The sequence below is a fragment of the Elephas maximus genome, chromosome 23 (assembly GCF_024166365.1).
Source record: "Elephas maximus indicus isolate mEleMax1 chromosome 23, mEleMax1 primary haplotype, whole genome shotgun sequence".
In the NCBI taxonomy this organism is placed as follows: domain Eukaryota; kingdom Metazoa; phylum Chordata; class Mammalia; order Proboscidea; family Elephantidae; genus Elephas; species Elephas maximus.
Window position 1 is genome coordinate 17,264,647 of NC_064841.1, and position 24,143 is coordinate 17,288,789.

At 37.9% G+C, this 24,143-nt stretch overlaps 1 protein-coding gene across 3 annotated transcripts in view; it reads left to right on the plus strand.

The window, feature by feature from the left end:
• The window catches only part of ATR (ATR serine/threonine kinase), a 101,278-nt gene that overhangs the window by 26,943 nt on the left and 50,192 nt on the right, over positions 1 to 24,143 (plus strand). For all 3 annotated transcript variants that reach the window (XM_049867762.1, XM_049867763.1, XM_049867764.1), the window contains 8 exons: positions 2,129 to 2,221; positions 3,538 to 3,668; positions 6,963 to 7,106; positions 8,928 to 9,021; positions 9,986 to 10,111; positions 14,005 to 14,211; positions 15,414 to 15,527; positions 23,391 to 23,506. In XM_049867762.1, the coding sequence (XP_049723719.1) occupies positions 2,129 to 2,221; positions 3,538 to 3,668; positions 6,963 to 7,106; positions 8,928 to 9,021; positions 9,986 to 10,111; positions 14,005 to 14,211; positions 15,414 to 15,527; positions 23,391 to 23,506 (1,025 nt within the window). The remainder of the gene's footprint in view (positions 1 to 2,128; positions 2,222 to 3,537; positions 3,669 to 6,962; positions 7,107 to 8,927; positions 9,022 to 9,985; positions 10,112 to 14,004; positions 14,212 to 15,413; positions 15,528 to 23,390; positions 23,507 to 24,143) is intronic.

The window sequence follows — 24,143 nt, forward strand, 5'->3', positions numbered from 1 at the left end:
ACCTGTTTCTCCCCTAGTCTTCCTTGTCTCAGGAAATGGTACCTATTTGCTTGAATTAAAACCTGGGAGGCATTCACGATCCCTTCATTTGCTTCATCCTTTGTAATGAAACTATCAGAAAGTCCTAGCAGATCTGTCTCCAAAATACATCTTTCCATCTCTGCTGCCACCACCCTCACACAAGCAGCCATCATTTCTCTCCAGGACAATTGCAGATGCCTCCTCAGTGTCCCCTCCTTTCACTCTTCCCTCCCAACAATCACTTAATTGTACCAGCATATGAGTGCTCTTTTTACAGTTTCAACCAGTGCCTATCATTCCCCTGCTTAAATGCCTTTGCTGGTTTTTCACTGCTGTTAAAATTTATAAGGCCATATATGATCTGCCTACCTTTCCATTCTCATATTATACCACTCTTTTCTTCCTTTCTTCTTGGTTCAGCACAGCCTCCTTTGTGTTTCTTAAACACATCAAGCTTTTTCCCATTTCAGAGCCTTTGCACTAGACATTCTCTCTGCTTGGAATGATCACCTGGATTTTTCTGATTGTTTAGGTCTCAGAGTTTCCTGATCACCCTGTCTTAATTCCCCCATCCTGGTTCTCCATCACATGAGAACTTACAGCGCTTGTCACAACCTTTTTTATGTATTTACTTATTTAGCGCCTTCCACTCATACTTGTCTACCATGTAAGCTTATGGGGAGAAAGGGGCTGCTTATTTTATACTGCTCTACCGCACACATTGTAGCGTGCATAGATGTTTGGTGAATGACAGAATGAGGAACCGGAGGAATTACTTGTCTAAATGCAGGAGCTTTAAAATTGCAGACTATGTGAGTGTCATCTATATCTGCTTTTCATATAAAAAGCATAGGCCAGAACCATGCAGTTAGCGAATTGTGGCTTCCTATGCCAAAGTTGAGTCTCAGTGCAAGTCAGAGGATTTCAGACAAAATGTATTTTTAGGCTTGAAAACCAGATGATTCTCTCTGCTTGACAGGTGAGATGTTTATCTCAACTTCTGATCTGGAGAGAGTTGTAGGACACCTAACTACTCTTCACTAGGTGTTAGTACACAACCTTCTACTCATCTCCTCCCCTTGGCAGTGTACATATTAGAGATACCTACATCAGATGCCTCAATATCAAAGACTATACCTTTCTCCTAGAGTTGGAAAATACCTTAATTGCTATTCTTCCCCAGCTCTTTTTCTTGACCTTTTTTTCCCGCCTATATATAAAGATTTTGAAAGAGAGGGATGTTCTTCTTTGCCGAATAGTCACATTTTCAGTTAGTTGTAATATTAACAACTTAAATTTATTTAACACTTACCCATATACTAAGTTCTTGAGGTATGTCATTGAACTTTCATGCAACTCCATGCAATACATGAGTTCATTGCCCTATTTTATAGACTCAGCGGAATTAAGTAACTTACCCAAGATCATACAGTAGGAAGTGTCATAATTGGGATTCAAACCTAAATTTGGCTGACTTAAAGCCTATTCCCTGTCCTCTAGGACCTTCTCTCAAGAATTAACTCTGTTCAGTCCAGGAGGCCCAAGGTGACATGGTCATTGATATCTAGACCATAACTGTTGGTACGCATGACCTTTGCCACTATTACCTTAGGGGCTGTTGACCCCTATGTAAGATCATTGTTCTGGCATGGCACCTTTTCCTTAATTAAGTACTTCTTTCCAGCTTAGCTCTAAATGCAATAGAGTAAGGACCAGAGAAAGGCAAGTGCTCATTTGTCTTTCTCTGTTCCTCTTCTTAAAATAAATATCCTTTCCACTCTGAATCCTGAAGTGAGCCAGATCCCGGAGATGGCCACCCCAGCTTATTGCATGATTCCAAAGTTCACGATTTTCTCATTGTACAGTATTTAATCATTTTGTCATGGTGATTATAAATCAGTTTCACTAATTTCTTTAAATACTATGTGTGAAAATACATATTTTTGGAGATACTTAATTCACCAAATATTTATTTTCAATATTCCAAACTAGTTAGGTAAAATATCAGTGATGCTAATTAAGTGATTTAAGTGATTAAATTGTTGATTTATGAAACTCAATCTGTATAAAATGTATGTAATCTGTTTTATGTCTTTTTTTCCCTTAGGCTGATTATTTGCAGCCCAAGTTGTTGGGCATTTTGGCATTTTTTAACATGCAGCTACTGAGCTCCAGTGTTGGCATTGAGGATAAGAAAATGGTAGGTAGTGAGAGTAGAGTTCCAAAGTGCTAGGAGAGAATTCATATAGAATATGCAAAAGGCGTGATTTCTGCCTCTAAGCTACGTACACTCAAAGATAAGAAATAAACGTATGACATTCTTTATCTCTGAACAACCTGTGTAAGCTTTTTGGGAATCCAAAAGGAGGAATTGTGTCACTTATACTTCTTTTGTTTACAAGGGACAGAAAACTCAACCCAAGCTGCTTAAAGGAATGTGTTAGCTCTTTAACTACAAGTGTTGCAAGGATAATATACCTTTGGGTATAACTTGCTTTCAGACTCAAACAGTCTGTTCACAATCAACTTTTTGACCCAGATTCCCCTGGGTTGGCTCCCTACTTAAGTACCACGTGATGGCCCAACAGCTTCAGGCTTACATCATCACAATATCTAGCCCAGTGGAAGGAAGAAACCAGCTTTCTTCCTGATAAATCAGACGTAATTGAATCTTATTGGACCCAGTTGGTCTGATGTGGGTCACAGCCAAGAGTGCTTTTGAATACCAAAAATGTTAGGTTTTCTGAAGTAAGGCAATCTCAGTATTTGTCACCTTATGTTTAAATGTCTTTATCACAGTGAAGCCTCGTTATGACTGCTGTAACAGTTGGTCACTACTGGGTATAGATTGGAAACCCTGGTGGTGTAATGGCTAAGAGCTATGGTTGCTAACCAAAAGGTTGGCATTTGGAATCTACCAGGTGCTCCTTGGAAATCATATGGGGCTGTTGGCACAGGTTTGAGTCTGTGTTCCATGTACGTTTTGTTTTCTGGGTATATAAGCTGTCAGTTACTTGTTTGTTTTACTAAATTCAAGCCATCTTGAGTTTATACCATTGTGACAAAAATTTCCTTAACTCTTGATGGGAATCTCCATTGACTTCAAAGTTGTTTTTCAAAGCTCTTATATTCAAGAGTTTTAAATTCAGTTCAGTTTCTTTAAGTGCTGTGTAGCAGTTTGGGATGCATATGACAAAATTAAACAATAGGTATTATATCCTTAATGAATTCGAAAATTACTGTTCTAGAGGACTGCCAGGACAAAAATAACAACTTACCTTCAAGGGACCCCACCCACCAAAAAAAAAAAAAACCCAAACTAAACTTGTATTTTTCAAATTTGTAATTTCCACATAAGAAGTTGGACAAAATGAACTGGCCAACATTCATACCTTTTGCGTTGCTAGAGAATACATGCCACCCTGACGTTAGGGTGGGAAGCACTTGTCCTTAGGTCTCATTGGCTCCTGCCAGCTTGTTTAAAGGCTCTGTTTTAAAGCTCTACTTACTTCACAGGCTTTGAACAGTTTGATGTCGTTGATGAAGTTGATGGGGCCCAAACATGTCAGCTCCGTGAGGGTGAAGATGATGACCACTCTGAGAACTGGCCTTCGATTCAAGGACGATTTTCCTGAGCTGTGCTGCAGGTGAATGCTTGCCTGACTTCCTTAAAGTTTGTACCTTTCCCGGCAGCACTAACTTCAATTCTTGCCTCTTTGTGGGACATTGAGCTCAAACTGAAATGAAGTGGAAAGGCTATTTGTATTGAAAAGGAAGTGTGTTTACTTTTTTCCAAACTTTTAAAATCTATCCATTTCTTCCTTTTTGTTGTTAATTCAAGTATTTTAAATAAAATCCCAGGATCATGTTTTACTCATAAATACTTCAACTGCAGCTCATGGATAAGGGCATTTTGAAAATATAACCATCATGAATAGGAATTCCTTAATATCATCTAAAATTCAGTCTATATTCAAATTTCCCCATTGTCCAAAAGATGTTGGTTTATTGCAATCAGAATGCAAACGAGGTCCACATAACACATTTGGCTACTTGACCCCTCTTACAAGTATCTCTTATAAACAGCTTACTGCTAAAGTCCCCAGGCCCACACCCATTTTACTTCTTTGGGGCCATTGAGTTTTTGGCATGTAGGATTTGGCTGATGGCTGATGTAATTTGTTCCTCTATCTCTTCCTTCCTCTCTCCCCCAGTTTTTCCTCCTCCTTCCTGTTTTTTCCTATAAATTGGTAGTTACAACTAGATGCTTGATTATATTTAGGTTCAATTTATTATGAAAAAATACTTCATAGCTGGTGCTTTGTGCTTCTCTTGCATCACAACATGAGCCGTGTAATACCTGGTTGTCCTACTTTTAGTAATGCTAGGATTCATTGGTAGGTTTAATATCAACTTGAATTCCTCCATTATAAAGTTCCCCATTAATCCTTTTTCATGTTAACATTAATTAATGATCATTGCCTAGGTTCCTTATTTCACTATAGGTGATAAAATGGAAGTTTTCTGTTTTTATTATTCCTTCTGCATTAGGGGGAATTCACCTTAAGACAAAACATAACTTCTCATTAAAAGTTTGATTACCCTGAAACAGAGTTCACATAGGAAAAACAATTCATACAGGATAAACCCAAACCAAACCCACTGCTGTCGAGTTGATTCCAACTCACAGCAACCCTGTAGGACAGAGTAGACCTACTTTGTAGGGTTTCCGAGGCTGTAGATCTTCACAGAAGCAGACTGCCACATCTGTCTCCCACAGAGCAGCTGGTGGGCTTAAACCACTGAGTGCTTAACCACTGCACCACCAGGGCTCCTTTCATACAGGGCAGGCAGGATAAATACTTGAATCTTTCCCTTTATCAATTTTCAGAATATGGAATTGGTGTCTTAGGAACCTCCAGTGAATTTTTCTCTTTTTTTAGTGTCATTTTGATCACATGGATTTTTATAAATTTGATTAATTTTAATCTGTTAAAATCACTATTATTTTTTGATGATGAAATTGTTCCATCCTAGGCCAGTTTAGGGGGCAGTGGTGGTTCAGTTGTAGAATTCTCCCTTTCTATTCAGGAGATCCTGGTTCGATTCCCAGCCAGTACACCTCATGAACTGCCACCACCTGTCTGTCAGTGGAGACTTGCACATTCCAATGATGCTGAACAGGCTTCAGTGAAGCTTCCAGACTAAGACACACCAGGAAGGAAGGCGTGGCGATCTACTTCTTAAGGTCAGTGAGAACCCTGTGGGTTACAATGGTCCGATCCATAACTGATCACAGGGATGGCAGTGTTTCCTTCTGTTGTGTGTGGAGTTGCCACTTGACGGCACCTATCAACAGCAACAACAGTGATTTACAATCACTCATGTTAAGAGCTCGGCTGCTAACCAAAAAGTCAGGTTTAGTTTGTTTTTGTTACATTATCTGTTTACCTATTATTGTTGTTAGTTGCCATCGAGTCGATTCCAACTCATGGCGACCCCATATGTGCAGAGTAGAACTGTTCCACAGGGTTTTCAAGGCTGTGACCCTTCAGAAGCAGATCTCCAGGCCTGTTTTCCAAGGAGGCTCTGGTTGGGTTCAAACCACCAACCTCTTGGCTAGTAGTCGAGTGCTTAATCATTTCTGCTACCCGGGGGCTCATCTACCTACCTATCTATATAACCTACCTATATGTATGTGTGTGTGTGTGTGTTTGTACATATATATACACACACACATATATGGTCTAAAAATGGCTATTTCAATATTACTGCTAACAATAAGACTATTGAATGCAGTTTTAGCCTTTTTGGATGTTCTTTTTATCCTTAGAATATATCATGTTAGAGACGTATAGTCAGGATAATACGTTTTAAAGTCAGGTGAAATAATTTTTTTCTGTATAGATACGCCACCAACTTAATAAGTCACTTATTAACTCATTTGTTTCCATTTAACACTTTAGGGCTTGCTTTTTCTATTTTTCTATTTACTTTAAAAATCATGTACAATATTCATATAGTTCCAAATTCAAATCTGTGTGACGGGCTACATTCAGAGAAATCTACCTTCTCTTCCTGACTCACAAATATCTATTTCTATTAATTTATATATATATTTGCTTCTTAAGGGGCCCTGATGGCACAGTGGTTAAGAGCTAGAGCTGCTTATCAAAAGGTTGGCAGTTTGAATCCACCAGCTGCTCCTTGGAAACCCTGTGGGACAATTCTCCTCTATCCTATAGGGTCCTTTGAGTTGGCAGCAGATTTTTATAAATTTGATTAATTTTAATCCATTAAAATCACTATTCTTTTTTGATGATGAAATTGCTCCATCTTAGGCCATCGCTGTGATCAGTTATGGATCGGACCATTGTAACCCACAGGGTTTTCACTGACTTTACGAAGTAGATTGCCACGCCTTCCTTCCCGGTTCATCTTAGTCTGAAAGCGTCACGGAAGCCTGTTCAGCAGGTTTGAGTTGTTGGGTGGTGGCGCAGTGGTTAAGTGTTTACCTGCTAACCAAAAGCTTGGCATTTTGAATCCACTAATTGCTCCTTGGAAACCCTAGGGGGCAGTTCTGCTCCATCCTACAGGATCACCCCGAGTTAATCGACTCGAAGGCAGTGGGTTTGATTTTAGTTTTCCTTTTTAAGACTGTAAACCAATACACACATACTCATACATACATATACAATTATTCATATTAACCTCCCAAAATGTAGTGTACCATAAACTGTTTTCACCTTGCTTTTTTGACTTAATATTTGCTGGATTTCACTCTATTTGAAAATGTACTGATGATCTTCATTCCTTTTTTTATATTATCCCTGTAATCTATTGTTAGAATGTATCATTTTTTTAGCTAAAGTGTTACTGATGGACCTTTACAAATAATAAAAATAATATGACTATTAATTTTTATTTATTTTTTCACATAGAGCTTGGGACTGCTTTGTTCGTTGCCTGGATCATGCTTATCTAGGCTCCCTTCTCAGCCATGTAATTGTAGCTTTGTTACCTCTCATACACGTCCAGCCTAAAGAAACTGCAGCTATATTCCACTACCTCATCATCGAAAACAGGTATCGTAACAAAAATTAATAAAGATAGCAGCTTTTTAAAGGCCTATTTTTATGTCTCAAGGTTTATTGTTGGTAATATGCACCTTTTCCCGTTCCCTTGAATGTATAGTTCATCGGTAAACAAAAATAATTGATGTGCTTTAAATCAGTTTCAGTTTTGGCATTGCTTCAATTATAATTATATCTGATTAATTAGTAGGTCAGCAGTTCAGTTATTCAATTATTTGTCATCAGTTCTGAAATGGGTTAAGCTGAGTTTACCTTGTCACAGTTAAAAGTCAGTTGAATAGAATGAAAAAGATTAAGAAGGTTACTTACCTGCTTTCTGCAGTTTACCTCGGTTGAAACCCATATTACTTTATTGCATTTACCTTTTAACCAGTCTTTCTTCCTTTAAACTTTTATCTCGTTTCTTCATAGTGTTGCTAGAATACCCTTTTAAAACTACCCCTTTACCTGTATCATTCCAGTAGACTGGGGCATTCTGTGGTTCTCCACTTTATAACTGGTGAATTCCAAATGGCTTAGCTTAGCAGTCAAACCTTTCCAAAACCTGGCCACGTCTTATTTTTTGGAATTCTTTCCCCTGATTTTATAACACAGGCCTCAGGCTATAGCCAGTCTGGACTGCTATTACCAAAACACGAAGTATACCTTTACAATTTTTTTTTTTAACTCAGCCTGCTTTTTAGGCCGGAATGTTCTCCTATATATTTTCTTTTCCGTTCTTTCGCTTACTGTTTGTATATCATAGTTCCTTGGATTCTGAAAAGTGAAGGTTTAAGTTCTACTTATTTATTTACCTGTATGCCGCTCTCGTTAATCAAGTTCGGTGATTGTCCAGTCAGGGAGAAGGCACTGAAAGAAGGGTTAATATGCTTTTATTCAACGAAAATAAAGATATTTTTATTTTTGATATTTTGTATTTACAAAACCACATAATGACTGATCTAGATCACTTTTCAAGTGCTAATTTGGGTTATAATTGCAAATATAGTCATTTTTTCTTATTATAGAGGAATCATTTCTCTATTTTTTTTTTCATATCATAAAAAAAATCCTCTCACTCAGGCTAGATAGAAGACCTTAAGCTCCATGAGTGAAGGAATTATTGTTGCATCCTCAGTGTCTAGCACCAAACACCAAAACCCACTGCCGTCGACTCAGTGCTTAGCAAATAATAGCATGTAGTAGTTACTTAATACGTATTTGTGTATGAGTTAATGAAGGCTAAGCTTTAAAAGTATTCATACTTAGACTCAGAACGATTTTGCAGTCAACCTGGACTCAATTGGGTAATTCTTCTGCCTGTTTTGCCAATGGTCCCTGATAGGTAATTTGGGTTGGGTATCTCCCTCTTTCTGTGTAGTCACAGAGCTTCTCTCTCTCTCTACATGGCCATACTTCTTACACAGTGACTCAGGGCTCTCGAGAGCACAAATCCAGAAGCTGCCAAGTCTGTTTAAGGCTCAGACCCCAATCTGGCACAGTGTCTCTTCTAGCACATTATGTCTGTTAAAAGCAAGTCACACACCCAGCCAAGATTGAAGAGGAAGGGACTATATATGGGTGTGTGTACTGAGAAGCATGGTTTTTTTGAAGGCCACAAGTGTAACCAACTACCACAGAATGATTTTCTTAGATTTTGTTATTTGCATTAGTTTAGCTGAACATCCTAGAGATAGTTAAGAAGAATTCTTTGCATGTCAGTAATCAGCTAGCCCTTGTGTGAATTAAATTGGCCTCAGTTTCAGTCTCTGCTTTACATTTTTAGAATTCGTATTATTTGTAAATTTTTTTTTTTTTTCAAATAACTATTAGGGATGCTGTGCAAGACTTTCTTCATGAAATATATTTTTTACCTGATCATCCAGAACTAGAAACAATAAAGGCAGTTCTCCAGGAATACAGAAAGGTATTTAATTTTTAATTTGTGGTTTAGGAGTTCATGGATGTGAAATTGTTCTCAAGTCCTAAAACACTGAATAGAGATTCTTTGGAGTCATACCTGGGGATAATATTTTGCTGGTTAATTCCTGGTGACTAGATAATCCTATAATAAATCCATGACTTTTGGAGGGAAGTTTTAGCTTTTAGTTTACTGATGTAATAGCGTTAGAACAGAAAGTCAAGAATAGAATTCTTGTACCTTTGCTACCCAGGTCAACATGTCCTTCCTTGCACTTCCCAAAAGAAGAGGCTACCACAGCTACACTGCCCTGTGCAAAGAAGAGACCACTGTGGGAGGATTCGGGTTCCATGGTGCTCTTAACTGTGGCGTGCACATCTCAGATCTGACTCTAGGAGAGGAATGATCTGTAGTTCCAGCACCTTTAAGTACAGTGGCCTCTCTGAAATTATAAAAGTATTAATAAGGATTCCATTAGCACATTGTGGCAGACAGTGTGATACCTAACCTTGGGTCATAGTAGCAAAGGTATTGACTACAGAGCCGAAGATTGGTCTGAAGACTTTATTTCTTCCCTTATTTGGTAAATCATTATAGTCCTAAGAAAGTAAGTAATAAAAGTAAGGAGTGAATTATTTGCCTAATCCATAGACTTCATTCAAGGCTTTTATGTAGCCCTTTGTAAGTTAAGAGAAACTTGTACTTCTGATCAAGATTCATTTGTTTTAGGTAAGTGAATTCTTATTTAGTGGGTGTAAAATGTTTCAGTCATTTGAAAGATTTTAGAACAGAATCTTTTTCTCAGATAATTACCAAAAATGACATATACTGTATGAAGGAAGGGATAGAAGTTTTATTATTTTTTAAAATGTCTTGTACTTGGGGTATAGTTTAACTACTCAAGGCCTTCAGAAATGGTTTTCAAAGTGGTTAATAATTAATAAGGTACCTTTCTATGCTATTTGTGTAGGAGACTTCTGAGAGCACCAATCTTCAAACAACTCTTCAGCTGTCCATGAAAGCAATTCAGCATGAAAATGTGGATGTTCGCATTCATGCTCTTACCAGCTTGAAGGAAACCTTGTATAAAAATCAGGTATAGTAAGATGATACATTTAAAAAAGCATCAATAGGGAAGAAAGGTTGAAAGGTTTAAAGAAAAGGGTGGCAAATTGGGATTCTCATTCGGGATTTAGTAGATTCAGTGAAATGTGATTTTTTTTTTTTACTTAGCTTGTCAGATCTGACTAAGAACGAGTAATCTGCGAGATGGCCTTTGAAGCTGAACACTAGGGGCTTATAGAGTGCTTTTGGAAGGGTCACGATTTGGTGGTTATGTTTTAGGTTATTACGTCTTCCTTAAGTAAAAGTGTATGTGTTTGTATAGCAGCAGTTAGTCCTTTGCATATATAAGTAAATATCCGTCTTATGAAATGTCAGTAATTTTACCATTTTGACTGGATTAACACTCTTCATTAGTTTTTGTGAAGCTAAAATTTTAAGTTTAGTCTTTCAAGGCACCAGTGAACTTTTTTCTGTCCCTTGGCAGTGTCATGTAGCTTATCCCTAACCTTGATGACAGTGAAAACTGGTATTTAAAACATCAGATGACTAGGAGGCCCTGGGTCCCAAGACTACTAACTGAAAGGTTGGCAGTTAGAATCCACCCAGAGGTGCTTCAGAAAAAAGGCCTGAGGATCTACTTTTGAAAGATCAGAGCCATTGAAAACCCTTGGGAGCGCAGTTCTGCTCTGAAATGAGGTTGTCCTGAGTTAGAATTGACTTGGTGGCAACTGGTATAAATCTATAAACTGGAAAAAATTTAAGTAAGTTATTCATTTTTGTGTATCAAGAACCCATATGATAAGATATGAGAGCCTAAAACCCTTATGAATTAGTGGATCACAGAGTTGGGTTGTGTTTATTCTGATACTAGAAGCAAGCATATACTTAAAACAGAGATACATGATAGCAATGAGAACATGGCTTCTAGGTCACTAAGCTTGTATAAACCAGTGTAGGGCAGCAGCCAGTGTTGGAATGGCCCTCCCAGATGAGAGGAGCCTTTAATCTCCTCACACTTAGGTTTTTTGCCCTTCTAACTATGGAGTGGAAACACTGGTGGTGTAGTGGTTAAGTGCTACGGCTGCTAACCAAAGGGTTGGCAGTTTGAATCCGCCAGGTGCTCCTTGGAAACTCTATGGGGCAGTTCTACTCTGTCCTGTAGGGTAGCTATGTGTCAGAATTGACTCGACAGCACTGGGTTTGGTTTGGTTAACTATGGAGTCTACATAATCAATTCCTGCCCTACATTACATCGAAACAACCGTGTGCTTGTCCCTTGCTGGGCTTCAGGCAATTTAAAGGCTCTCTGATTTTTTATTTAATATAGCACGTTACAAATAACCAAGGGGCTCTCCTCTTGGCATAGAGGTTTTCTAGTCTAGGTTATTTCCAAGCTGATGGCCTGGTTATGGTTTAAAGTAAGAAAACTTTGTATTGATCATTACCTCCTAGGTGTAAATGACTAAGTCTGAGAACTCAAGGAGATTTCCACGACTGCCCCACTGTTGCCACCTGTGTCACAAAAGATAAATCACATCTGGTGATTCCCTGACAAGCCTTCCTTCACTGTAAAGCCCCAATGCTAATAGGCTAACTAGTCACAGAATGAAGGGCAGTGTAGTAACAGGAGTCGTGAAGGTTAGATTGAGTAGTCTGATTAAGATGTAATGGCCATGCATTGTTACAGAATTGTTTTTAAGTGAGGATTAGTTTAGTTTAGCATCTATATCCAGCTGGATAAATTTACTGTAGGCTGGTAAGAGAAAAACTAAAGGGAAGGAGCTTGGAGAAGCCATACGAAAACCAAAACCAAACTCAGTTGCTGTTGAGTTGATTTCGAATCATAGTGACCCTGTATGACAGAGTAGAACTGCCCCATAGGGTTTCCAGGGAGCAGCTGGTGGATTCGAACTGTCGACCTTTTGGTTAGCAGCTGAGCTCTTAACCACTGCACCACTAGGGCTCCTGGAGAAGCCATGGAGAGATAAAAGAAGGGCAAGAATCCAGAGATACATATCTTCACAATTATATTGCAGGAGATAGCACTCAAAACATCTGTGAATACCCAGATGAGTTCTTTCCCAGCTGTGGCAAGAAGATAACATCAAAGGTGAAGGTAGTTCAGTGAAGCTCTAGGATTTCGTTGTGGTTAGTTGCTGTTGAGTTGACTCTGGCCCGTGTACAACAGAATGAAACTTTGCCTGGTCCTGCACCACCTTCATGATCGATGGTATGCTTGAGTCCATTTTTGTGGCCACTGTGCATTTTGAGTGCCTTCTAATGTAAGGAAAAGGAGGTCTGGTGGTGTAGGCTCATATCTGGAAGGTCAGCAGTTCGAACCCACCAGCTACTCCATAGGAGAAAGATGTGGCAGTCTGGTTCCCTGAAGATTTACAGCCTTGGAAACCCTATGAGGCAGTTCTACTCTGTCCTGTAGGGTCTCTGTGAGTCAGAATTGACTCGATGGCCGTGGGTTTTCTAATCTAAGGGGTGCATCTTCTGGGACTATATCAGACAATATTCTGTTGTAATCCATAGGGTTTTTTGTTTTTGATCCATAGGGCTTTCATTGGCTAATTTTTGGAAGGAAATTGCCAGGCCTTTCTTCCTGGTTTTTCTTAGCATAGAAGTTCTGCTAACATCTGTCTACCACAGGTAACCCTACTGGTATTTGAAATACTGGTAACATAGCTTCAAGCATCATAGCAACATGCAAACCGAAAGTACAACAAACTGACAGACAGGTGGTGGAACCTGTAGAAAGGTACTGTACAAAAGAACTCTCTGTGAGGATGAAAAGGTTTTATATTGGCATTGTCCAGTGGTAGCCAGTATCCCACATGTATCTTTTCTGAGTACTTGAAATGTATGACTAAGGTGTTTAATTTTTCGTTTTGTTTAATTTAATTTTAAATAGGTACATGTGTGTGGATAAAAAACCAAAAAACAAAGAAACAAAAAAATCTGTTGTCGTCAAGTCAGTTCTGACTCAAAGCGACCCTATGAGACAGAGTAGAACTGCCCCGTAGGGTTTCCAGGGAGCGGCTGTTGGATTCTAAGTGCCGACTTTTACCACTGCGCCACCAGGGCTCCTACATGTGGACAGTGGCTATCACATTGAACAGCACAGTTTAAGAGATGGCTGAACTTGCAGGAATATCAGAGCATGAGACTAGCGTAAGACAACAGAATTAGAGGTCAAACTAAGAGTCCATGTTTGCAAGTTAAGAAAATGAACCCATTGAAAATAAAGCTGCTAGAGGCTTCTGTGTTGTCCTAGATAATGGTGGATGCTTAAATCTGAGTCTCTACATATCAAAAAAATTATACAAAGCAACTAGGAGAACAGAGAAAACCACACATGACTCACACATTCAGCATAACCGTGAGACAGAGAATACTATGAACTTCAAATTACCTGTAAGTAGCAGAGTTATCTCTGAAGTGCACATCACAAGCCTGTGTTGAGAGTAGTTAGAATTTGAAAAGACTGTACAAAAAAGAAGAAAGTAGATTGGAGAAACTCAGGGTGGTAGAACAAAGATAAAATCACCAACAGAATGAGAAAGTTTGAAGCTACGTGCAGCAATACTGAAAAGAGGCCCAAGATGTGGCATATCAGAACACTAGTTACAGGGAAGGGGCTTGAAAGTTTGCAGAACCCAAGGTGATGGTCTCAGAAAGTCATTGCTTCTGAGAAGGAGGAAAACAGAAACAGGCACTCTTTAGAGAGTTAGTAGGAAAGGGAAAAAAAGTAAGAATGAGAATTTTAAGGGTCCTGCAGAACTAAATGCTCTACAAAATCAAAGATGTGCCAAATCCTCCCCCACCTACCTAGTTGAGGAAAATGTACCAGTTTGTAGAAGTTACATATAAACTTGATTTGTGATCATTTTTAATATTTTCTTTCTACTTCTGTTCCAGGAAAAACTGATAAAATATGCAACTGATAGTGAAACAGTAGAACCTGTTATCTCACAGTTGGTGACAGTGCTTTTGAAAGGTTGCCAAGATGCCAACTCTCAAGCTCGACTGCTCTGTGGAGAATGTTTAGGGGAGTTGGGGGCAATAGATCCAGGTCGACTAGACTTCTCAACAACTGAAACCCAAGGAAAAGATTTTACATTTGTGGTAAGTAATGACAACTTGGAATGTCAAGAGGAGTTCTCTGCCCTTTGCAGGTTTTCTATTTCATTTACAAAGAACTATTCAGATTATCTTTAATCATAACTTGATCTCAAACATACAATGCAGGTAACTTCTGAGTCCGTTTTTTAATACTATTATAAGACTTTTGGCCCAAAGTACTAAAATTTGAACCCAATTTTTTTGTGTTCTTTTAAATAAAGCTTCTCATTCTAATTATGGGAAATATTTAAAGCCTAATTAATCATTTAGCTATTATTACTACTTAAACACTATTATTAGTGTTTTCATGGGAAACTAGTTTCACAGGGTTTTCTGATAGTGCGTATATAAATAAAATTCTTTGGTCAAATGAGTTTGGAAAATCCGTATCAAACAAAATTAAACAGAACTTTTAATGTATCAGTGTACATTGTGAACCTCCAAAAAGGGGATATGTTAAAATTATTTCTTGGAGTCTCTCAAATGACCAGAGTTTTACAGAATGCAATTTAAGAAATGCTGTGTTTATGATTTTCTTTTTAAGAGTCAGAAAACAAACAAGGCAAAATGTCAGCACTATGCAAAAGTTGAATAAGTTCAATACACTTTAGAAATAGCCTTTTTTAAAAGCCTTAGATTTTGACTTCTTAACTACATATGGTATTTTAGCCTTGGCATCAAACTTAGTTTGAACCTCACTATCTTAGTCACCTAGTGTTACCATAATAAAAACACCACAAGGTCGGTAGCTTTAAAGAACAGACATTTATTTTCCCACAGTTCTGGAGGCCAAAAGTCCAAACCAGGGTCTTGGCCATTGTCTCTTCCTTCTATAGGCCTCTCACCTAGTTTCTGGTAATTGCTGGTAATCCATGGTCTGGCTTTGCTTGTAGGGGAGTCTTCACATGTTCCCTTCCCCTTGTGTCTCTGTGTCTATTCTGCTTTCTTTATAAGACACCACTCAGAAGTGCTTAGGTTTAGGACCTCATTGACATAACAAAAGAAAATCCCTTTCTTTCAGAGGGTCATATTTACAGGTATAGGGATTAGGACGTCCACATTTCTTTTGGGGGGATGCAATTCAATCTGTAATGCTCACTGGTCTTTTGTAAGTTAAATTCACTTTAAAACCCATATGAACGGTACACACAGCTTAAGGAAATTTATACCAATCAACTTTGCATTTTTTTCTTGTTTTTATTGAGACTGGAGTAGAAGATTTAGGCTTTGCCTATGGATTATTGATGGAGCTAACAAGAGCTTACCTGGCGTATGCAGATAACAGTCGGGCTCAAGATTCAGCTGCTTATGCCATTCAGGTAAGAGCGTATTTAGTCATTACTGGCTTTATATTATTAGACCCTGGTAAGAAAGTTGAGAATTCTGCACTTAAGCCAAACCAAACCAGTTGCCATTGAATCAATTTGATTCAGATTCCTGGCAACCCCATGTGTTTCAGACTAGAACTGTGCTGCATAGGGTCCTATGTGTATATATGTGTGTGTATGTGTTTGTGTGTGTTTTTACTCTTTACCTATAGGGCTTTTTAATGGCTGTGATTCTTTGGAAATAGTTTGCCAGGCCTTTCTTTTGAGGTACCTCTGGGTGGATTAGAACCACCAATTTTGGTTCGAACCAAGCGATTAACTTTTTTTTTTTTACCGCTCAAGGACTCCAAATTCTATACTTGGAGAATGCATATTTTTTGACAATCACTTTTATTATGAAAGTAATATGAGCCTGTGATAAGAATTGCAGAGAGAATGGAAGTGTATACTTGCAACAGGTTATTATAGATATATTTAAATATTTTCTATGTATATGTAAGTATATGTTTTCTCCACTGAAGAATGAGATCATATTGTTTATTATGTTTTGTAAATTGATTTTCTTTTGCGCTTAATAGCCTACATTGGGTAGTTTTCCATGTCAGTACATATATCTCTTTTTTCAACAACTGCATAATATTCAATGATATGAATGTACTGTAATGTATTTATTTAAGACATTTAGGTTGTGTTCAATGTTTTGCTTTGAAAAAAATGTTTCAGGGAACATACACATATATTTTCAGCAAATTAAGTGACTATATCAATAGTATAAATATCTAGAAATTTAATTCTGTCTCAGCAAGTGTAGTGTTTACATTTGGTAGATTTTATTTTAAAAATTTCACCACCTTATAGTCCCTTGATAACCCTACCTATTAACAAATTTTTAAATCTTTGCCAGTCAAGAAAATAAAAACTGGTTTTGTTCCATTTTAATTTGCATTTCATTTAATTATATATATATATTTTTGGTGAGTTTTCCCTATATGACTTTTGCCCATTTTTCTCTTGATGTTGGTCTATTTTTTATTGCTATGCAAGACCTATTTGGATATGATAGATATTAGCTTTGTCTGTCTTAGGTGTACTAAATATTTTTTCCAGTTTGACTTTCTTTCCCTTTTTCATGTTTTTTTTTTTTTTTTTATTAAATGTTTTTGTGTTTTGTTGAATATTTGGTCTAGAATTCATGGCAAGAGGCCTGGGCTAGAGATATAAATTTTGAGGCTTTCACTATAAAGATGGGATTTAAAAACTTGAGTCTGGATGAAAGGATCAAGGGTGAAAGTATAGGTAAAAATGGTCCAGTAATTGAGCCCTGGAGACTGCGACATGAGGCAAAAGAGGAAGGAACGAGCAAGGAAATTGAGAAGGAGCTGCCAATATGGTATTCTGGAAGCCATGTAATGAAAGTATTTCAAGAAGTATGGAGTGATCAATCGTATTAAGTGCTGATCGTAGGTGTAATAATCTGAGGATTGAGAATTGACTGTTGGCTGTAGTAACATAGAGGTCATTGGTGGTTTTGACAAGAGCTTTTCGGTGAAGTGTAGAAAGCCTTATTAAAGGAAAAGAGGAGTTAGAGCAATTGCAGGCAACTCTTGAGGAGTATTGCTATCAAGGAGAGCAGAAGAAAGATACAGTAGCTGGGAAGGAAAGGGGTAAAGATGGGAAAAATAACAGCACGCTTATATGTTGCTGGGAACAATTCAGCATAGAGGACAAAAGTGATAATACAGGAAGACTACTGATGTAATAATAGTATTTTTGAATAGGCAGAAGGGTGTGGGATATAGTGCACAAGTGGAGGGGTTGGCTTAATTAAAAACAAGGACAATTCATCTGTTGTACCAGGAGAGAAAGCATAGCATATGGGGACTGGTATCACTAGTCTGGGTAGATATAAGCGGTGGGAATTATAGAGGTCTCTTCTGATTGCTTCTGTTTTTTTGTTTTTTTTTTTCAGTGAAATAGGAAGCAAGGTCAACAGCTCTGAGTGTCTTAGTTTTTAAAATTTTCTTTGGTGAAAATATACATAGCAAAACTCTCTCCCATTCCACAGTTTCAAGACATAATGAACAGTGACATTGATTAAGTTCTTCACATTGGGTCACCATTCTCGTTATTTCTGTTCTAGTTGTTTAACTTAATCTCCCTGCCCCTAAACCTTCTAGTTTATGCTTTAAAATAGCTGTTTACCCTTTGATTTTATATAAAACCCAGTATATACATTTTTTTTTTTTTTAGTTTTTTTTTTTTTTTAAGGAGTGTAATACGAGTGACAATGACAATCTTTACTCTCGGGCTAAACTGTTACTTAGTTTAAAGGTGACTACAGGGGATAGTTTCAATTGACGATGGAAGAGCAACTCAGAGTCATAGTCTCTGGGGCTCCTCCAGGCTCAGTGGGTCCGGTCAGTCTAGATTCTTTAAGAATGTAAAGTTCTGTTCCACATTTTTGTCCTTTTTTATCAGGATTTCTCTATTAGGCTCCTGATCATAACGTTCAGTAGAGTTAGCTGGTCACCATCTAGTTCTGGTCTCCTAGTAGAGGAGGCAGCGGTTCATGCAGACAATTTGTCCTATAGTCCACTTCTTTCTTTGATTCTTGGGTTTCCTTCTTTCTCTTTTGTTCCACACAAATAAAGACCAATAGTTATATCTTAAAAATAAATAAATAAATAAAAATATCTTAGATAGCCTCTTAAAAGCTTTTAAGACCCCTGACACTGAGAGGTTGAATATAAACTGTAAGAACTAGATTATACAGTTGACTGAATTGTCCCATGAGACCACTGCCCTGAGCCCCCAGACCAAGAGAACTAATCCCATGAGGTAGATGGTTATGTCTAATTAATATCAGCATCTGTAGCCACCCCCCCCCCCCCCCCCCCCGCCGAAAGCAATTACCACAAACCTAGTGGCTTAAAACAACACAAATGTATTACCTTACATTTCTGTAGGTCAGAAATTTGGCACGAGTCTTACTAGGCTAGAACCAAGGTGTCGCCATGCTGTGTTCTTTTTTAGGAGAGGGGGATAATTTGTTTACTTGTTGATTTGAGTTGTTGACTGAATTTAGTTTCTTATAGCACTGGAACTGAGGTCCCCATTTTCTTACTGCCTGTAAACTGAGGGCTGTTCTCAGCTTCTTGAGGTTGCCACATTCCTTGGCTCATGACTGCCTTCCTCCATCTCCAAAGCAATGGAGGATTGAGTCCTTTTCATGTCACATCTCTCTGACCTTTTTCTTCTATCTCATCTCTCTGATCTACTAAGAAAAAGTTCTTCGCTTGTAAGTACTCATGTGATTAGTTTGAGTCCAACCAGATAATCCAGGATAATCTGCTCATTTTGTAAAGTAGTTGTTGTTAGGTGCCATCGAGTCAGTTCCTACTCATAGTGATCCTATGACCTACAGAACAAAACACTACTGGGCCCTGCTCTATTCTCAGAATTGTTGCTATGTTTGAGCCCGTTGTTGTAGCCACTGTGTCAGTCTATCTCCTTGAGAGTCTTCCTCTTTTTGGCTGACCTTCTTCTTTACTAAGCATGATGTCCTTCTCCAGGGATTGGTCCATCCTGATAACAAGTCTAAAATACATGAGATCAAGTCTCACCATCCTCACTTCTAAGGAGCATTCTGGCTGTACTTCTTCCAAGACAGATTTGTTCATTCTCCTGGCAGTCCATTGTGTGTTCAGTATTCTTCACCAACACCATAATGTAAAGACATCAATTCTTTTTTTTTTAATTGTACTTTAGATGAAGGTTTGTAGAACAAACCAGTTTCACATCAAACAGTACACGCATTGTTCTATGACATTGGTTAACAACCGCATGACATGCCAACACTCTCCCTTCTAAACCCTGGGTTCCCTATTATTAGCTTTCCTGTTCCCTCCTGCCTTCCAGTCCCTGCCCCAGGGCTGGTGAGCCCCTTCAGCCTCATTTTGTTCCATGGGCCTGTTCAATCTTTGGCTGAAGGCTGAACCTCAGGAGTGACCTCATTACTGAGCTGAAAGGGTGTCAGAGGCTATACTCTCAGGGTTTCTCGAGTCTCTATCAGGCCAGGAAGTCTGGTCTTTCTTTTTGAGTTAGAATTTTATTCTGCATTTTTCTCCAGCTCTGTCCGGGACCTGATATTGTGATCCCTGTCAGAGCAGTCAGTGGTGGTAGCCGGGAACCATCTTCATTGTATTGGACTCAGTCTGGTGGAGGCTGTAGTAGAGGTGGTCCATTAGTGCTTTGGACTAATCTTTCCCTTATATCTTTAGTTTTCTTCATTCTTCCTTGTTCTTGAAGGGGTGAGACAAATGGAGTATCCTAGATGTCCGCTCAAAGGCTTTTAAGACCCCAGATGCTACTTACCAGAGTAGAACATAGAACATATTCTTTATGAACTATGTTATGCCTACTGAACTAGATATTCCTCGTGATCATGGTCCCCAGAGCCCTCAGCCCAGCATTTTGGTCCTTCAGGGAGTTTGGTTGTGTCTATGGAGCTACCATGACCTCGGCTTATATGGGTTGTGCTGGCTTCCCCAGTATTGTATGCTGTCTTACGCTTCATGAAAGTTTCCGCTTATCTATTGTCTATTAAGTGTTTTTCCATCCCCATCTCTGCCCTTCCTTGTAACCATCAAAGATGATTTCTTTTTAAATGTAAACCTTTTCGTGAGTATTTACAGTAGTGGTCTCATACAATATTTGTCCTTCTGTGATTGACTTATTTCACTCAGCATAATGCCCTCGAGATTCCTCCATGTTATGAGATGCTTCACAGATTCATCGTTGTCCTTTATTATTGTGTAATACTCCATTGTGTGTATGTACCATAGTTTGTTTATCCATTCATCTCTTGATGGCCATCTAGGTTGTTTCCATCTTTTTGGTATTGTGAACAGTGCTGCAGTGAACATGGGTGTACATATGTCTGTCCATGTGACGACTCTAATTTCTCTAGGATACATGTCTAGGAGTGGGATTGCTGGCTCATATGGTATTTCTATTTCTAGTTTTCTAAGGAAGCGCCAGATGGTTTTCCAAAATGGTTGTATCATTCTGCATTCCCACCAGCAGTGCATAAGAGTTCCGATCTCCCCACAGCCTCTCCAACATTTGTTATTTCCTGTTTTGTTGATTTGTGCCAGTAATGCTGGGGTGAGATTATATCTCGTTGTGGTTTTGATTTGCATTTCTTCAATGGCTAGAGATTGTGAGCATTTCCTCATGTGTCTCTTGGACGCTTGAATGTCGTCTTTGGTGAAGTGTCTGTTTCCTTTGCCTATTTTTTAATTGGATTATTTGTCTTTCTGTTGTAGAGGTGTTGGATTTTCTTGTAGATTTTATAGATTAGACCTTTGTCGGATTTGTAATAGCCAAAGATTTTTTCCCAGTCTGCAGGTTCTGTTTTTACGTTTTTGGTGAAGTCTTTTGATTAGCATAAGTGTTTAATTTTTAGAAGATCCAAATTATGTAGCTTATTGTGTGTTGTTGGTTGTGGTTTGTATTTTGTTAATGCTGTGTATTAGGGCCTCTAGTGTTGATCCTATTTTTTCATCTATGAACTTCATGGTTTTTGGCTTTATATTTAGGTATTTTATCCATTTTGAGTTAGTTTTTGTATATGGCATGAGGTATGGGTCCTGTTTCATTTTTTTGCAGATGGACATCCAGTTTTGCCAGCACCATTTGCTAAAAAGAATGTCTTCTTGTTGTTAGGAAGGGAATGATGCTCTTTCTAAGTTTCTACGTCCTAGGTAGACGTCAGAGGTTCTGGTAGCAAAATTTTTAAAGCAGTTTGCCTTTTCTAAATCTTTCCAGTGCATTCAACTTAATTTCCATGGGAACAGCTTCCATATGTTTTTGTACTTTTGGATTTTTATAACATATTATTAAGCTACATAATTACAGTAATAAATTCCACTAGCGTAAATAGGCTTGGGAACAAACACAATTGATTTTTTGGTAAGCACAGAACTCAGCTAGTGGGATTAAAAGTGTTGGTGTCCGCTGAAGAGTTGCTTATTACCCGCCAGCACTTAACGTGCCATTAATGTTACTCTGTTTCCTAGGGAGACTGGAAAGCATTGGTTAATCTGTCAGTTCTCAAAGTGTGGTCCAGTGATCTTTTGAGGTCTGTAAGACCCTTTTTTTTTTTTTGGCAGTGGTGGTGGGGAGAGTCTGTGAGGTTGAAACTGTTTTTATCGTAATAATAAAATATTTACCTTTTCACTTTCATTCTTTCATGAATATGTATTCCAGAAGCTACATGATGTACAAATTTGCAATTGACTGGAGTCATATATGAACATCTGTCTGTCTTCTGTTAAACCAACTGTTAAAGAAATTTGTAAAATTGTAAAACAGTTACACTCTTATCACAAAATTTTTTTTTGTTTTGACAATATAGCTGTTCTTTCTCAAACATTTATATGTAAATATGTAATGGATTTATCAGTTATTTTAAAATGAATTAGAAATCTAATATTTTTAATATTTTTCAGCTTTAATTTCTTATATGGTAAACATCAGTAGATACAATCCACGTTGCACAAGGGCTCAATAAGCTTTAAGAATGTAAAGGGTCATTACTGAGGCTTGGTGGCTCAGTGGCAGAATTCTCACCTTCCGTGCTGGGAGTCCTGGGTTTGATTCCCGGCTAATCTAACTCGTGTGCAGCCACCACCTGTCAGTTGATGAGGCATCTGTATTGCTGTGATGCTGAACAGGTTTCAGTGGAGCTTCCAAACTAAGACAGACTAGGAAGAAACGCTTGGTGATCTACTTCTGAAAATCAGAGGCAATGAAAATCCTATGGACCACAAAGGTCTGATCCACAGGTTATCATGGAGATGGCTCAGGACCAGTCAGTGTTTTGTTCTGTTTGCATGGGGTCCTCGTGAGTCAGGAGCCGACCTGGTGGCAGCCAACAACACAACAAGAAAAGAGTCCTGAAATGAAAAAGTTGGGGAATTGCTGATCCTAATAAAGTTGTTATTAGAAGTCGATTAAGAGAGTTGCTCTTGGCTAGGGCGAGTACAAACATCAGAGAAGTCTGGCTTTAAACAAAATTGTAATAACATTTCAGAGTTAAATGAAGCTGAGTTTTGGATTTTCCTTTATTTAACCTATTTACATATTTGCTTACTTTTAGTAAAAATACTATGTAGAATAGTAAAATTAATATTTTGCTAGATGGTGCTTATATTTTACAATTAGGAGGGCATCTGTTGCACTTGGTCAGTTTAAATGGAATTGGAAAGGTGACAGGAGATATGATACCCTAACATATTTTTCTTGTTTTGAAGGCTGACATTAGAGGCAAAGGTTTTTTTCCTTTATCCCATTTGTTTTATTTTTAAAGAAAAGTAAAATATAACCATTTTATCTCTGGGCTTCAATAGTAAGTTGTTCTTTAACATTTGCATCTATTTTCAGAATTTAAGCTCAATATTTTATGTCTAGAATTTGAGATATCTTGAATTTGTGGACTGTTGGATATGTAGTTGCTTTCATTGAAGTTCATAAAAGATCATATCCTAAGGCTTCAGCAAATACAGGAAATTCCAGTTTTCGCCTCCAGATAGCTCTCAATCTTATATTTCAGTACATTTTATGTATAGAACACAAACTGGCTTCATATTCAAGCACTGCCACAGCTTCATGACCTTGAGTAAGCTATCTTAATGGTTTTGGGTATTGAGAGAAATGTCCTAAGCACTTTTGCTGCTACAAAACTTTATATTTCTCTGTGTGTTTTTATAACCATAGTATGTAGAACATGGATGAATATTCAGGTTTTCCTACTTCATTGTTGACTTACAAATGTGAAATGTGTATTCGCAGGAGTTACTTTCTATTTATGACTGTAGAGAGATGCAGCGTGACGGCCCAGGTCACCAGTTATGGAGGAGGTTTCCTGAGCACGTTCGGGAAATACTGGAGCCTCATCTAAATACCAGGTATGTGAACACATTAAAATAACTTCCATTAAATTATTTATAATCAGTAATTTTTTTAATATAATTTTTGAGCATTCAAAATGTGTGTTCGTAGGTGTATTTTCTGGTATGATTTATGCTTATAGTCTGTTTTGTCAAAATGAAAAGTGCAGTCTGTTCATTGGGTTAAAGCCTATAACTAACAAATTTCGTAAAGCTAAAAGGATTAATGTTTTTCATTTATTCAGCCGTTATTTGTACTTCGTAAGAATCTACTTAAAGTTGAATATCAATGGAAGCTGAAGACGTTTAATTTTTACAGATATTGAATTGTTTAAAGCTAGTCCCAAAGCCTCTAGTAACCCCAGTTAGAGAGATTTTAGTTTCTTCCCAATTTTTCTTCATGAATATAGTTTTCCCTTTACATATTAAAAAAAAATATTTTCTAAGCTTTTTTTTTAATTTAAATGACTTGGTTACAGCTGATTGAAATTCATAAAATGATAAAATTTGTTTCGTTAAAAACTGTAGTTCTGGCTACTCTAGTATGTATTATATATGTGACCTTGGGTAAATTACCTAACTTCTGTGAACTTTAGTAAAGTGCCTGTTAATTGTTGTCGGGTACTGCCAATTCGATATTTGACTCATGTTGACC